General features: G+C 38.5%; 1 protein-coding gene across 3 annotated transcripts in view; it reads left to right on the top strand.

Moving 5' to 3' along the window:
- The window catches only part of APC (APC regulator of WNT signaling pathway), a 98,353-nt gene that overhangs the window by 41,375 nt on the left and 39,546 nt on the right, over positions 1 to 17,432 (top strand). For all 3 annotated transcript variants that reach the window (XM_062600674.1, XM_062600671.1, XM_062600672.1), the window contains exons 3-4: positions 12,466 to 12,550; positions 13,519 to 13,720. In XM_062600674.1, coding sequence (XP_062456658.1) covers positions 12,466 to 12,550; positions 13,519 to 13,720 — 287 coding nt within the window. The remainder of the gene's footprint in view (positions 1 to 12,465; positions 12,551 to 13,518; positions 13,721 to 17,432) is intronic.

The following is a 17,432-nucleotide window of genomic DNA, read 5'->3' as shown; positions in this document are numbered from 1 at the left end:
TTCCCAGTGGCTGAATTGCATCCAAGTTTACCCTTGCAGGTAGGTAAGATTGTAGGTATTACTGGTACTGTTTATTCCTCTTGCCCAAACTTTAAAGTTTACTTTAGAATGACTGCTGAGAGAGTCTCCCTTTCAGAACTTGTGACCTCTTTTATAAAATATTTCCTTGGTCGTGTAGACAGGTGATTTGTTTGTTCTTTTTTCCTCCCCTCAGCTCAGCTTCCCCATTTTATAGTCAAGGTCCTGCTTGTCCACCATATTTTGGTATTCAGTCTTGAAAAGCTGGTTTTTTTCTGATCAGCAGTATTTAATGATCCTCATTGTAATGCACTAATGACAGGAGATATTTTAATATCTAGTATAGTACTTCTTAGTTCCATATATCATGGTAAAACAGCCTCTAGTAAGCCGTGTGCTTGCAAATTAGAATTTGAAGCCTAATATTTTCACAGAGATCTCCCTGTACATGACAAAATTCATAAGCTCTATATATTATATACATAAATGTGTATGTTCTATACATAAGATTCCTCCAGTAGAGGATAGATATATACATTTAACGGAGACTCACACTTGTAATGTTATCTTCAGTATTCTAACAGCAGTTTTTACATCAGGGTACCAGAAGCTTGAACAGTTTGCTTGGGATACTTACTGTGTCAGATAAGAAGACTCTCCTGTCTGTTTCCAGAAGGAGACTTCTTTTAGCTTTGTCTTGTCTTTTTTTTTTTTTTTTTTTTTTTTTTTTTTAAATGTCTGGAGAAAACCATTTTGGCTGACATGACAGCATGGCATACAGAAATAAAATTTTTGAAGAATGATGTTAAGATGCAGAGGTAAAACAGCTAGAGTGAACTGTCAGCAGTAAATGGTATTTAGCCAAGAGTTCTAAATGAACTGAAGTGTGACACTGGTGAAGCGTTAACTCTAATGTACGATCTATTCCACCCTCTCCTCCGAAGCGGTTGGGAAGGTCTAGATATGATCTCTTTGGCTTTAAGAAAGAGAAGATAGCCTAAGAAAGAGGATAATTCATTTACTAGAGTAACCATGAGCTCTGGATAGTGAAAACTGTAGTCATTCAAATTACTTCCCTTCTGTGAACAGTGTCATCGATTTGTCAGCCAGTCATTTCTTGTTTGATCATGGGTTGTGAATTTCCCTCTGTGATATGTGAAGTAAATATGACTTCTTGCCAATGCATCTTTTCTATGTAATCTTTGCTTTGCCAACCTTACTGCTTGAGAGAGATCCTCTAACTTTTAGTTAGGTACCTCCTTAGCCCCTGAACTTCCTCCTTGACAAGTTTTCACTTGCTTCTATACATATCTATCTACATTTGTTATCTGTTGAATATATGGACAATGATAAACTCTCAAACTATAGAATCCAAACTGAAGAAAGTTTAGTATTCATTTTCTTATTTTTCCATTCCACCAGATATCTACGTTACTTAACTAATTTATGTACATGTAATTTTCCTGCAATATCTTTAATGTATTTACAACCACTACTTCTTGTCAAATAAATGTAAAGCTGCACATTCTGTGTTGAAGATTGCCTCAGTACAAGAGTTTGGGAAGGTGGCAAGTGTGATGCCACTTTTTAAGAAGACTTTGCAGGAAAAAATTGGAGATCTGCAAACCAGCAAGCGTGATGTTCACAGTAGGCACATTGTCAGAAAGCGGAGTAAAGAATAGACTTAGGCTATTAGTTGGCGAAGTGGTAACATTGTTTTCTTAGACTCATAGCTCCCAAATCTACGGAAGTTCTTTGAAGGAGTCACTGAGCAGGAGGAAAGTGGTATTGACATTGATGAATCTGCTTGGATTTATGAAAAAATTTTAGTAATGTCTCTCGTCAAAGACTCGTAAAGAGGGGGAAGGTTCTCTCGGATTACCATCTGGTTAAAAGGTAAAAATTGAAGAGCAGAACAAATGGTCAGGGTTTTCTGGTGTTACCAGTAGTTTCCTAGTGAGATCTCTATGTTGGAAAAACACAAGTCACAGCATTCATTCATAAGTTGTTATTTAAGAATGAGGTGAAAAAGTTTGATGATTTTCAGTGTGGTAAAAATGGAGATTTGAGTGTGAAGAGCTGCAGAAGGATCTCATGATAATGAATACATGGCAGATAAAATTCAGTGCTCCTGAGTGCGCAATAATTCATGAGGGAAAACAGCCCTAACTTTTATTTCAGGTGTTCTGAATTAACATGGCAGCAACGTGACATAGGGAGAGGCCTTGCAGTTATCACAAATCTCTAAAAATGTCAGCTCCGCTCTCCCCCAAGCTGTCAGTTTATTGCTTAGTTTGGATCAGAAAAGTCAGTTTGACGTTAGGAATTAATAGACAAGGCATAGGTGATAAAAACTGATCATTATGTCAGGGCGGAAATAGGGGCTGCGTCCACACGTGGAGGGTATATTCTGCTGCACCCGCTCAGGAGGAGCACAGCAGAACTGCGGTGGGTGCAGTGGGAATGACTCGGTGATCCTTTTTTCTGTAACTCTTGGGAGCATTTGGATGTCAAAAAGAATTGATCCGGAGTCAGTGCCCCCGGAGGTGGGGTGTCGGTAAGTCAAGTTGGGAATGAACAGTAATTCTGTTCCATTCTAGCACCTTCTCTAGGCTTCGGCTGCTGGGGGTAAGACGCTGGTGTGGTGGACGCTTGGTATGACGCGGGTGAAGGACAACTTGCTTTTTTCCCTGGTCCTTTGCCTCCCTCGGGCTGAGCGGTGGGAGCAGAGCCGCTGGAGGGGGGCAGAGCATTCCCCTTCCTTCTGGAACTGGCAGTGCCCGGCGCGCTCGGGGGGCTGGGGAGGGAGGGAACCGTGCTGGGTGGGCCCCGTGCAGCCGCAGAGAGCCCGCGAGGCCGCAGGCGGCAGCAGGAAGCGGGGGCCCGGCCAGGCGGGCCGTGGAAGGAGCCTGCCTTGGTGCAGGCAGCCCTCATCGGAGCACGCTGCTGCCCTGAGCCGCCCGGCCAGGAGGCAGCACGGCCTTGGGGGGGAGTTACGGAGAGACCCTCGAATTGAAGTTGAAGCATCTTTTCAAGCCACTTGGAATTTTCTTCATTTATTTACTATTCTTTCTTTCTTTCTTTTTTTGCTTAGTGTTAGCTTATTATTTTCATTTATAGTTTAGCTTAGTTGGTTTAAAAAACTTTCAGTCGTCTTTGAGGAGCTCAGTGGAAGGAGATAGCGAAGAGGTTTGAGCAGATTGACCACAGAGCTCTGGCTGAAAGCACCACGACACCCAGAGCGTTAGTTCCTATGCTTGTGGAGAACACTTTTGCAAAGAATTTCAGGAAGATATTTTTGATGTGAAAAATCGAACTCTGAATGATGTTTATTGGGAGTAAAGCGAGTGGCAGTGCAACTCTGAAAATTTTACATAAGGTCGCGCCAGGAAAATTTTGGCACGTCAAAAGGAGTTTATTTTAGGAAAGCGGAGCTGTTGGCTTGTCGGGTAAAGGAGCAGCGCAAGGCAGTAGTACGGCGGAGCCGCTTGCTCGCGGTTGGTAAAGCCGTGGCGGCATTGTGGTCCCGCCGCGACATCGGCGCCTGCGCTACTGTGAGCGCGCTGGCGCCCGCCGGCCCGGCGCCGCCTCGCCTGGGCCGCTCCGCGCCGCCGTCGCCTCACGGCGGTTCTGCCTGCATGTGCTCGGCTTGCCGCGCTCTGGCGAGGAGCCCCGCGTGCCTCCGTGCGGATGTGAGCGCGTGAAGCTTCCTTGCTCGCTGTCGAGCGGAGTTTCTCCCCTCGGATTAGCGCGGGTGCCGGCGGTTGATCCGAGCCTGCTGGCAGGCTCGGCGTCTGCAGGCAGCGTACTGCTGGAAGCGGTGCCCGCGTTGGCTCTGCCTCCGTCCTGGCATCGTTTCCGTGCACCTTCCAACCAGCTCTAACGAATCAGCTTTGTTTTCCCTGACTGATTTTCCAACGTTCTGGCTTATGTAGCCAAAGTTAAGGGGGTTTTATATTTTGTACTCCTGACTTTTTGGAGTTATTTATACGGTACAGTGTGCTCTGCTGACTTAACAGAGCCTATTTTCCTTCTTCCAACTTCCATTTTTAAGGGCTTGTTTTGATGCATTTTCCATCTGGTGCACAGTGGAGGCCTTGTCTTGATTTCTTTGATACTACTCTGAATTTTGATGTGGCCCAGCTTTAGGGGAGCTTTAATCAGAAACATAAATTACAGCAGACAATAAAGGGAAATGGAGAAGGGAGTAAAAGTGTCCTGAAGGGCAGCTCAAGGTGCAGTAGCAAACAAGGGAAGTTTGTGTAATATGTTTCCTGCTTTTGAGAAAGCGTTTTGGGGAGGGAATGAATGTATTGAAATGGAAAAATAAGGAAATTTTTGTGAAGCTTAGCTTATGTCAAATTTGGATGGTGAGGATGTTGCGAAGAATCGGACTGCCAGAGCTATGTGTGTGTTTGAGGGGTTGGTTGGTTGTTTTAAATGCTGAAAACCTTGATGTTGAAACAGGCTACCTATAAAGAAGAAGCAATTTATACAAAATAATTTATTTTCTTTCTTGTTGAATGAAAATATAAAATACCCCAAGAAACGGTTAAAAGGCATTTTATTTGGGTTTGGACATTAAAGCATTCAGGAAATACTAGTCTTAAAATAGGGGATGCAGCTCTGATTTTGTCACCTGGTTCATACATATCATACAATTCTACATATTCTACAAAACCACTTTCTGAAGTTAGCACATGTGATGATCACGCTAAGGTGAGAGTATACCCTTGGGTAAAGTAACATGATATTTTCCAATTCACCTCTGCAGATGAAATCTTTAAACACAGATTTTCATGTATATAATGATCTGTAGTGAGTCAGGAATTTCTCTTCAAAGTTACTTTTTTGGCAGAAATACAGTCTGCAGGAAAAAATTAAACTTACAGAGAACATAAATTCTGATCAAAAGATCAATTATCGTTTACCATATTAAACTGGAACTCCAAGCTCTTCTGTCGGGTGGCTTTCTTAGCCAGACTATAGCTCCTTGAAGAGCTGTGGTCCCGCTGCGAGCGGGTAGCGTGCACCCTGGCAGTTGAGTGATGCCAGTGCACTGTGAGAAGCGTACTGTGTGCTGAAAGTTGAGTTAGAAGGAAAGAATCCGATGAGAATCCAACAAAGCTCACAGAGTGTTGTAGCATCCTAGACAGACAGCATACTAAATCAAATTACTGTAGTCAATGCACCAAAATATTTTGATTAGCTTTCAGTGTAACTGGGTTATGTTTTGTATTCTAAAAAAATATATTTTAAAATGCACTGCAGGATAATTCACTTTGTGTTGTGCACAGCAGTGAAGTAGCTAGCTGTAGAAATGCCATGTCACAACTGTTCAGTAAGTGAAAACTTTGTAAAGTATAATAGTAGCACAAGATGTGAGGCTTTGGAAGTTAGCTTCTCCTCCAGATGATTGGCTCTATGGGCGTTTGTGCAACAGATACGCATATACCCATCCTTTAATGAAAAACTTTCTTAGCTTTACATTCATCTGGTTCTGTACAACAGGCGTGATATAAATGGGCATAACGTGATGAGTCCTTACTTTAAGTTCTTTGCATAGTGATACTAGCTTTCCATTTTTTTTCCTGGAGCCTTGGTATTTACTTCATTTAACTGTCTGTGTGAACAGTTTTACTGTGCATGGTGTTAGGTAGCTGCTCTAGTTTGAAAGTGAAATGAGCTAACTGAGTATAATCTTGAACATAAAGGCTGTTCATGTGGGGAATTAATTCTGAGGTACAAGCTGACAGAGTACTAGCAGCAATCCTTTTGCTGCCTAATAGCCTCACATTGACAATGCCTCTGTTGCAATGCCTACTTTTAAGGCTGAATTTCCAAAAGATTTTGACTCATAAAAATATCATTGAAATTGTTAACACTTTGCTTGATGAACAGCTAGGGAGTAAAGCCCTTGATTCAGCAGTAACACTCCTTGCCTGCAAAAATATTTGTGGAATAGGTACTAAATTCTGAGCTTCTACACCTTGTGCTGTATTAATTCGTTTGGTATTTTTCTTTCCAGCATGTGCTTGGTTTCCATTTTATTTCAGTTTGCACCTTGTAAACTTTGCAAACTTGTAAGCATTTTGAACTTTTAAAGTGATTCATAGAACAGTACTCTTGGCTAGCACAGAAAACGTTGTGTGCTGTTTTGCCTGGTGTGGGCTTTCACCTTCCTTCTCAAATTCTCTTACTCTAAATTGGATTTTTTCACACGCAGAGCGTTTTTGTTGAATCCTATGCACCCATGCCTTTCAGAGGTGAAGAGGTGATGTCAGACTTAAAGCGCATAAAGGCGACTGTCACAATTGAACTGTGACATGGGGAAGAAAAATTGCTGTTTATGCAGTAGACATGCGAGGGAGAGTGTCTTAGAGGCATCCTCTAAAAATAGTTGGTTAACGCTGAACTTGAAGATATTAATTCATGTGCATTGATCATTTGATAAATTCTAATGCGTCAGTGAAAGAGACTCCTTTAAGCTGAGCGGAGTTTTTGAAATTGAATCAAATAATAAATTCTGGAAAATATTTCTGTTTTGTAACTGCACTAGGAATGCAGTGATTTGCAAATCACTTTTTAAGTTCATGTGATGTAAAAATGCACTAAGTTTTATGACAAATACTTAGTATGTTACAAAACAGACATTTTAAATATCGGTAAATGTCTGTATTTGGGCAGAAAAGAGGCAGCAAGGGCATTATATGGTGTCTTTTTCAGCTTGTTGGCATGATTTCATGATAATTAATATTTTTATTTTAGTTGTTGTTCTAAAGATTCTACCAGAATACAAATTGCTTGCAAAATGGAATCAGAGATTTTAAAAAGGAATTTTAGGTAAAACTGAGTGGGTGATATTTATAGTTACTGGCGTGACTTCAGACAGTATTTTTTCTGAGCATAAAATAAGATACTTAAGTTGATCTGACAGTGAACTTGCACTAAAAACGTAGTAGAATACAGTACATGATTACAGCAAGTGACAGCTCTTGAGCCTGGTGGCATAAAATGAATAATTTTCTTATAAAAATGTCATTGTTTAGAAAATTCAATGAAAATGAATAACATCATTTCACATAACAAATGCTTTTACTCTTTTTATAAGGTTAAAAGTTGAGTGTGTCGTCACAGCCAGAGATGTTGTTATCACTGGTGTTATTGTTCGGACTTGGTTATAGGGTTGAGCAACCAGGGCAATTGCCTGCCACTTCAGGCAACCAGGAGGGCTTCCACCAGGCTTGATTAAGTCACAGTGTAAGTCACCAACATGTGTAGGATTAAGGAGCTTGTTCCATAACTCTCACTCAGCCATACATGATAGTATTAATGAACTGTCAAGCTCAGATGACTATGGAGGGTCATGTAAGACCTTGAACTTCAGATTTATGCTCTCCGTAAATGCAGAGAAAGCAGTATTCTGTTTTTCCCCACTGTTTTGTCATCATAGAACGTTGTTGTTGAATTTGAATGATGGATGTGCTTTTAGTATATTTTATCTTTTTGTTGTCCTTTTGAACAGAAAGTAATTGAAACAATGTTCAAGCTTTAGGTTGAATTTCCAAAATTCACATCCAGTTTAGTATGCAATTGTATGTTTTCAGCATATTAGGTTAAAAACATGAGTACAAATGGTTTCGTTTAGCAACAGCATTGATTTGGTTTAGCATAACAGTTTTCAGTCATTCAGTATGGATTATTCTTATCCTGTATGGTGCTAGGACAGATATTCAAATGCCACCTGAAATTGTAAATATTTTTTTACATTTTTGCAGTTAAAGCTGTTTTTATACACAGACGTTGCAAATGTAGCCGTAACAGAGATAAACATAACCTAAACCAAAGGGTAACTGATTCTATGGTTTTGTTTACGGACATGAAAAGAATCACATAATGTAAATGTCTCTTTGCGTAGGACCAACTATAGTTATTAGATAAGAGGGAGGAACAGGTACTCATTTTACTAAAAACTAATTGATAGAATAGCTGTTGTGGCAAATATTTTTAGATGTAGACTTATGCTTACCTTTAAAAGATCCAGTAAATTCAAAACATCTTGTTTGCCTCCTACTGCAACTGATACTGAACTGCATCTGACACACTGCTGCCAGTGGTTGTAATTCAGTACAACTAATGATTTCATATCTTTGATCTTCATCGTGTTTTTCATTTGGCGTTCTCTGAGTACACAAGTCTCAGAGAAGAGAAAACAAATAATAAAAAAACTATTTCTATTTAAATAGGAGGAAAAAAGAGTAAAGTTTACAAAAGACCAAACCCATTTGACAGAATTTCTACAGAGCTCAGCAGAAAGGGACAAATTTTAAAAACATTCTCACAGTGAAACTTGTTATTCAATTTAATTTGGAATGTAACATGGGAAAAATTAAGTGCCACAGATGCTCCCTCTCCTGCCAGAGGACAAGTATATGCCTAAACCAGAATGTTATTGTACAGAAATCCTATTTTTAAATGTTTGTGAATGTGGATATGAAAATATATACTTACACTTTTTCAAAATTAAACATACTTTTAAATTTCAACTCATTAGGATTTGAATTCTGACGTTATTAGATTTGTTCCTCTGTGGTTCCTTTCTTTACAGCAGCTTGAGTAAATTCAGAGCCCTTAAGCAATTTTACTTATGACCTCTACTGTTTGGCTGGGTGCACTTGCTGTTAGTTAAGGTACTTGTTTAGACTTTCTTTCCCTGTAGTTTTCCAGCTAGTTGTAAGCTCAGGAATATAGAGCCTGAACAAAAAATTGACACTATTTCTTTACAGTCCAGAAAGCACTCAGAACATCTATACTACTTTCCCATTTTATATTCCCATGCTTTTCCTGAAGGCTTTTATAAAACCAGAGTTGTCATTCTAGGTAGCATAACCATTTAGGCTAGTAACCCAAAGTTTAGCCTTGTATCCTAAGAAAGTAAAATATATGCAGGTTGCTTTTACAGATTGAAGTTGATTGCTTTCTGTAAGGTTTGCAAAATAATTTTTCATGAAAAAATATATGAATTTACTGTAAACTGTTGGCTTCTGATGAATCTTCCTTTTATTGCCTTTAAGTGATTCATCCCTTCACATGGGTATGACAGCCCTGATCTGAGCTGGGCCAGTGATGATGAGCCATGGAGACAGCTCCATTTTCTCCATAAGCATTCTCAGAGAACTCCAAAAGGACAAAACAAACTAGGTTATATTTAGGCTCATTCTTTAAAAGAATAGAGCAAAGTGTTTACAGCCTTCTTCACAGATAGGTTTTGTGCCTGTTTTATCAGTGGGTCACTAGTAAGTCAGTAAAGAACTGGCTTAAAATAATGCTATAAACCATTACTGGCAATGTATTCAAACTTGAATAACTGAGTAAATGTTAATGTAGCTTTAACTAAAGTTATTCAAGCTTATATGTAGAAAAAATTCTACACTAGCTAACGTACAAAATGTCAAAAGAAATACAAAATTATCATTTGCAGAAAAGTACTGTTCCAAAATGCTTTACAAATCTTGGGGAAGAACTACTTAAGAAAGGCAGTTTTGAATCCTAGAGTTACAGTAAGTGGGTAAATATCACAGTAATCAACAATTTGTCATGATTTCTCCATGACCTGCAAATTGGTTATTGCAGACAGCTGCTTGGTCCCTCTTCTCAAAGAAAATTCTAAATTTCCAATTTGTTATTTTAACACAGTCTCATTTTTCCAGCAGTATCTGGCCCCAGGGCTGCATCTCCCTCTCTCTAACCTCTGTCTGCTTTGTCAGTTTAGACTTTAAAGTGTGCTGTGACTGAGTTTATTAGGCTGTAACAGCAATTTCAAAGGTGTTGTTACCTAAGCAATGATTTTATGGAAAAGCGATAATGGGTATTTTTTCCTGTTAACTGAAAAAAAAATGTGTGTACTGTTGAAAGGATAGTTTGGAAAATAAAAGTTAAAAACTAAACTAATGAATTGTGGCGGAGAAAATTGAGAAATGTGATCCAGCACATTTGATGCTAAGCAGTTGCCAATACCTGATATTCAGAGACACCCAGCAGTCCTTGGCTGTCCTGTCCTGGACACCACTCAGTCTTGTAATTCAGTAGCGTGGTAATAGTGTTTCCTCTTAGCTGTTCATACTGGCGCTTGAAGCAGGAAGACTCATAATGTAGCAAAGTATCCCAAACATATATCTCTGACATAACACAACTGGCATGCAGAAAGGTAAGAAAGAGATTTCTGAGAGGGGGTTGGAGGTCCGCGTTGTTGATTTTCTTTTTCTGCACCACGTTCTCAGGAGAACGGGGTTCATAAGCTATTTCTAAATTTATCTGAGTTGAGAGGTCTTGGGAGAAGACAGAAGCCTGAAATACTCCTAAGACCACTCCACATATCCACACTGCCCTTTTAGACTTCTAAGCTAAGACTGCTGTCTGCAAATGTTATCTACCCTTGTGTTGGATAATGTAGGAGCTGTTCTTTGAAAAATACCAGATTACTTGTTTGTCTGACTTTGCTGACAGGGCAGATGTTGTGTATAGAGTTGGCTGTACCGTATGGCTAATGAGGATGCCCTTAAATGTGCTTAAAAGCATGAGCACAACTGAGATTTTCTTTCTGAGAACAGTAATTTTATCACACCAGACTTGATCCTAAAGGCTGGGCAAGGATTACCAGGTAGTGTGGTAAGAGCAGCTCTGTGGCTCAGTTGATACTGAGGACTGTGTGCATTTCCGGGGGCTTTGCTGTGGACTAGCTGTAGCCTGGTCCCATGCAGTTGAATGTCCATTAATGGTCTGAGGATGGGAACTGCTGGCTTAGTTGGATCTGAAAGGAGTTTAGTTCACACTCTGAGGTCACTCTACAGTGTGAACCAAAGTCCCATTAACGGGGGGCAGTTGGGAGACTAGCCTCAAAGTGATCTAAACTAAAGCACTGATGTAGGCATACTCTTGGGATACTCTGTGGGTCAGGCAACATGGAGATTCAGGAAATTTGGTCTCAACTTCAGAGTTATTTCTGCAGAACGGTGTAAATTATACTTAACGCAGTGGTATTCCAGAATTCCTCTTTCTGGAATAACGGAGTGTAATTAAATAGTAGGTGATTGCAGGGTGACTCTGCAGCTACTGTTTGCTCTGATACTTGTGTTTGGAGATTATATTCCCACCATCCTGAGGAATTCTTTATTCAAAATCCTTTCACCTCCATTTTATACTAGGAACAACACTTTGAGCAGAGGAAGGCTCAGTATTCATGTCTGTTTAAAGTGAGTATCTTGACTTTCTGGTAGATGCTGTTTTTGTTCCCTTCAAACAGGGCAAAATGCATTTAATGTACCTTCTGTACAAGTTACAAGAATCATTAACATTGATGGTAAGGCGTACTAGTTTCTTAAAATAGCAAAATAGTGATGTGGAGATTTTTGTAACTGTTATTTAAAATTCATTTTATCTAAGGTACTGAAAGAAGGTGTGAGTCTACTAACAGATTCTAGGTGCAGAAGCTGTATATGGGAAGTGTGGATCACCTCTCATCATTCTGAGTCTTTTATGACTCTTGCTTATTCTAAGAAATATTTTCTATAGTGTAATATATAAAATCATATTTTAATTTCCAATAAGGGCTTTTTGCCCTGTGGCCAATCTTTTCAATTTATTTTTGCTATTGATGTATCCACTGTTATGATGTGGAAGAGGCTTTTACTGACTTTCATTTAATTTTTCCACCTGAATTTAGGCCACCAAGCATTAGAACCCTAGGGCAAAAGCCCCTTTTAATCTAGTAGTCATTGTTTACTATGAATCTTTTTGTGCATTAGAAGTATTTTCCTTCAGCTGTATAATTTGATCATATGTAGTTTTGATAGCATACAGGGATAGTCTTTGCTTTGAAGCTTCAGCTGCATGAGTGAGTCCTAAATCATTTTCTCATAGGTGTGGTGGTAGTAGTAGTGAAAAAAGAAAAGAAAAAAAAAAAGAAAGAGAAAAGAGAGAGAGATTCTTTGAGGTTAAAAAAATGTGGTATTCAAGATGATGTAGTAACTTTTAGTTATGTATCCAGATTTTTTATTTTTAAGACATACTTCAGGTTCACACAATGAGAAATTCGACTTTTAATTTCCCTCTACTTCCATTTCTCTATCTGTAAATTGGAGAGACGTGCACATTTATTTTGAGAAGAACCTTTAAATAATCTAGTAAGTTGTACTGTCGGAGAAGATGAATTATTCAGGATAGACTTTACATTGAAAGTGCTTGGGAAAATAATGTAGAATTTATTTGATAGAAATGAAAATTACAGCACTCGATTGCTACTCACATGAAAAATCATTTACAGTAGCTGTTATGGTGTTACAGTAGCTGTTACATGAATGTGTAACTGAGGGTAGGATAAGATCCATCCATTGTAAGATCCATCCTTTGTAAGACCTTCTTACTTATGCTAATTTCCTGTCCTAATAGGAGGTGTTGAAACAGCTACAAGGAAGTATTGAAGACGAAGCAATGGCGTCTTCTGGACAAATTGATCTACTGGAACGACTTAAAGGTAAATTTAGAATTTTATATTAAATAAATTCATTTGTTTCTTAGTTATATTTGCTTTGGGATAAAAATTTCCAGCTCAGCTGCATCTTTTTCCCATTGCTAACTTTGACAGTTAGGCATAGTCTTAGTGCCTGTTATTTTTTTGCTAAGTATTTTAAGACACATCTTCTAAAAAGATTGTGTTCCTTTGTTGCTGTTGTGCTTTTGCTGCTGTTACTGTAGAGCTTCATATGAATTGTGTGTAATATAACTTGCTCTTTATTCACTTCTTTGGGAAAAGTGGATTTAATTGTTCAAATTAGTGATGTGTTAGTTCCATCAATTTTCTAAACTCGTTTACATGCCTGCTTTCTCCCTGTCACGTTACTGGAACTGTATCTGTCATACTGAAAATTGGTGCCTCCTCCCTTGAAACCTGTGGTGGAATGTGCACCCAGACCATTACATGGGATGTGCAGAGCAAGCCACGGCCAGTGACTCCCTGCCATGTGTGAACTCTTTCTGTCTCAGCACCAGAAATACTGTACAGGATGTCCACATTTAGGCCCCTATGGTGGACGCTTCTCATCATTTGTATGATGGTACAGCATCTGCAAGATCCCTGAGAAAGAGCCCGTTAGGAAGCGAACCACAAGAACAATTTATCTGACATTTATGCTAAACTCTGCCTCTTCCAAAATTCTCTGGGAAAGAGGCAAGCAAACCTCTCTGAAAATACCTTTCTGGTTGGCAGGACTGTAGTTTGGACATTGCCTCATTTAGAGGACCAGTACACTCTTAACTGTACTGTCAGGATTGTTTTTGTTCACATTAGGCACTTTTGTGGATCCTAAAGCAAAATATTTTAACTGTTCCCATTTAAAAAAAATCATAAATTTGTTCATAAAGTATAACATGAAAATAGGAATGATATTTAAGATTTGTGCAGCTGAATTTCAGCCCTGAAAACATTTGTTCTTTATTATCCAGAACTGAACTTGGAAAGTAGTAACTTCCCTGGAGTGAAGTTAAGGCCAAAGGTGTCCATGCGTTCATATGGGAGCCGGGAAGGGTCTGTGTCAAGCCGTTCAGGGGAGTGCAGTCCTGTTCCCATGGGATCATTTCCAAGAAGAGGTTTTATGAATGGAAGCAGAGAAAGCACTGGTTATTTAGAAGAGCTAGAAAAAGAGAGGTAAACTTCTTCATTTATTCCTTCAGTGTGCATTGGCTACTTTTAATTTAACGTGCAAGTTTACTGAAACGTTTAAGGTCTCGCACTTACTTATCACGCATATGATTTTGATTATTGGTATATTCAGAATTAACAGTTAAGGAAACTAGGAATCTATATTAGGATTTAAATGCACAGACAAATAGGCAGACATCCTCAAGCACACAATATAGTTTTTACTGCTTCTTCATACATATATTTCATTGTTGCTGGTCATTTGCTGAATTTAATTTTATTTTCATCAGCAGCAGTGTGTGTTAGCATCTTAAATATTTTTATAGTGAGAGAGATGAAGCATCCTAAACACCTCTTTGTCTCCTCGCTGCTATTAATAAGTGTTGAAAGTGTAACAATGTGAAGGTGCAATCTCTTTGTTTTGTTTAAATATTAATAGCCAGGATGGGTTGTTAAAGAGTTACTTGATGTTAGTAGTCATTTACCTGATGATTCCTTTCTCTTAACAAAAATGACTGCCAAACAAAGGTATTTGATCTGTCTCAAGATGCTATCCCTAGATGACCTATTTCATGCAAATGGTCTTCCTTCCTTCCTAATGCCTATAGTTTGGTAAGATTGAGGAAGCAGAGTTTTCCGTGTATGGTGTTTTATATGGACAGCACCTTGGTTCTTACTTAGAGTAAGAATCTTTGTTCATCTTGTTCATATTTTATCTGAAGTTGTGTTCTACCGCATGTGATACTAAAATCTTTGAGTGTGCTTTGGGCTTTTGGTTGTGGTTCAAATGAATTCCAGGCCACTCAGAACAAGAAGTATTCATGCACAGCAACTGGAGTTCTTCAAGCTGTTTAATACATCTCTTTTTACGATCTGTGATTGTTTCCCACTGTAGTGGATTCTAAGGTGATAGTTCTTTTGAAATTTTTTTCAATGATAAAGACAGCTTAAGCAGTGAAATTATCTTTGTTTATTGTAATCCTGGAATAAAGGAAGGAGGGATATTTTAATTTCAGATGAGTTCAGTGCTCAGGTTATGAAACACTACGCAAGCAGTGTTGTTATCACAATTGAGGGAGTGAACATTTGTGCTGATAAGAAAACGATCTGCCGAAGCATGGCCAGGTAACACCTAGCTTCATTATTAGTGAAATGAGAGAAAATCAAAAATGACTGTTTGTTGCATTGTTTGAGGGAACATGTGAGTATCAGCATGGGCCCTGGATAGCCCAAAGAGTCAGAATTTTGGAGTGGCAGGTATAGGACAGTACATCTGAAATTACTGCAATTTCTGAAAGAAAAGTAACCACTTATTTTCCTGTGCTCTTTGAATGTTTGGCACATTTATTAAGTTTCTGTATTTCTAAACATATATTTAACAAGTATTTGCTAGTAGAGTTTGTTGCTTGTATTTAAACAGATTTTCAAAGAACTCATAGAATTTAACAGGCCTCAAAGTTCAAGAAATGTGGAAAGAAAACTAACATTTCTTGGAAACCTGAAACAAGGGAACATTTCCATTCAATAATCAAACACACCGGCACAGTATATGCTGCTTGTGGGCAACAGTTTTAGGGGAGGAGCAGATCATTAAGCAGGCTGAAAATGTGGGAAATTCAATTTTTTTCATTAATTAAGAGTTAGAAAAAAGTGGTAAAATTTGAATGTACTGAACATATAGATTGTCCAAAAGCGATATTCTAAGAGAAAGATATTAGTAAATTAGTTCAGTTACCAGAATGAAGGTAAAATTACCTGCATATTTCTCATTTGCTCAGCTCCCCTCTAGTTTCAAAGCTTCCTCCCCCCCTGCCAAGGAAGTGTATGTTTTTATGTCACCTGTGTAGAATACACTGCCTATTAATGCCCTCTGCATTCTCTTTGGCTAGTTCCTGGTGTATTTGATAAGACACTATCTTAAAAACAAAACTTTTTGAAGTACGTTGCAGGTTACTTTTTGTGTCAGTTTGTCTTTTGTAATTTAGTAAGTTTATTAATCACATTTTGTCAATTCTGTAATTTACCACTTAGGCTGATGATCTTTAAGGCACGTTTAAAATGATGAATTTTGTATGAAAATTGTTTTCCTGCTTTATTTCCTCTGTTTTATTCTTTTTTTTTTTTTTTTTTTATGTTGATTTTGAGCATTTCCTGTTTCCTGACGTGTCTCTCCCTACTCTTACCTCCTCTTGGCTGATCCGGCTACTTACCAAAGTCTTTCCAACATCTGTCAGCAGTGTTTGCTTGTATCAGTTGTTGGAAAGTTTGTGTTTAGCCTGAGGAGGAGGATGTTACAGTGTTTCGGCAATTGCACAAAAAAAGCTGGCTTACTGAAGTAGCTAAAACAGAAAGGCTAAAAAGAGCTAATGTATCCTAAAAATTTGTTGTCTCAATCAATAATTGTTTTTTCTTCAGACAATTTTGTTTCATTTTGCACATTTTATGCATCACTTCATTGGATGACGTTTGTATCCGTTTTACCTTTGGTATTGAGCAAAATCTATTGTTTGAAGTATCAGTTGTTTTCAGAGAGTAATCTTCAGGAATTTGTAGCTTTTTAAGGTTTTGTCATTTTATGGCTTACTAATAGAAATCAAAGTATTAATTATAATTGAAATTTTGTGATTTAAGTAGAGTAGCATATATTTTGTTTCCCTTCTCCCTTTTAACTGGGAAAAGATTGACATACTTACAGAAAAAAAAGATTTCCAAAATAAATAACTGCTTTTATCTGATCCTGCGTTCATTCAGCTTCACTTATTGTTGGGAGCTTCAAAAAAACCACATTAGAGAAGTCGTTGGAAACACATCCTTCAGAAAAGCAGTTGAAATTGGAAACTTTTTTACTTATAAAAGCACTATAATGTTCCAGAAGTTTGCTTGATTTGCCTTGCTCCATGCTCACCGAACTTGACAGTGTATGACAGAGAACAGAATATTCCTTGATGCTGTGAAAGTACAGATATGAACAATCTTGGGGTATAAAAAGATGGAATAACTGCACTGGGTTTTTCCATTATTTTTTTTTTTTTTAATTCGATCAGTAACAGCTCTTCCACTCTAAACTTGCTCCTGACCTCAAAAAGTTCCAGATGGCTGCAAAAGGAGCTTTACTTGGGGTTGGTGTAATACCTGGTACAACTGTCAGCGCAAGGAGCAGCTTATTGGATTTATCTGTAGAGACTCTGCTTATTTTCAAGGAAAATTGAAGTATAACCTACTACAGTTGTACCAAGCTCCTTCAGGCTGTGGACCGAGATTACTGACGTGCTGAGCCCAGAAGCAAAAATGACCCTGATAAGTGAAAGGGGCCCCCCAGGTCATGCGTTACGTTGTTTGTGGTGCACTGATGGTTCTTAAGTTCTTTTTTTTGCTCCAAGCATCCTTTCTGCCTGTCAAAACAGATTGAATGGCACAATATCTCACTCCCAAACTGGATACCCTACATTTTACAAGAGAAACTTGATCACTTATTCACTTCCCTGCTTTCTAAGAAAAGACTTCTGTTGGTTAGCTGAAAATAATCCCTCCTCTTTATACTACCAGTTCTTTGACACCCAGAGACAAAGTAAGTGCATCCTTTGACATTTGCAAGTCCTTGTACAATTTTGATCAGCAACAGATGAGTGCAATCTGATTCACACGATTCAAAAAAGCGTTTACGGATAAAAAGGCTTTTCGTAAGGATCGAATTAGTTGTACTTGTGTAGCTTTCACT

Source organism: Rhea pennata, chromosome Z, assembly GCF_028389875.1.
Source record: "Rhea pennata isolate bPtePen1 chromosome Z, bPtePen1.pri, whole genome shotgun sequence".
In the NCBI taxonomy this organism is placed as follows: Eukaryota; Metazoa; Chordata; class Aves; order Rheiformes; family Rheidae; genus Rhea; species Rhea pennata.
The sequence above is the reverse complement of the archived record's forward strand: the minus strand, read 5'-3'. Positions and strand labels throughout refer to the sequence as shown.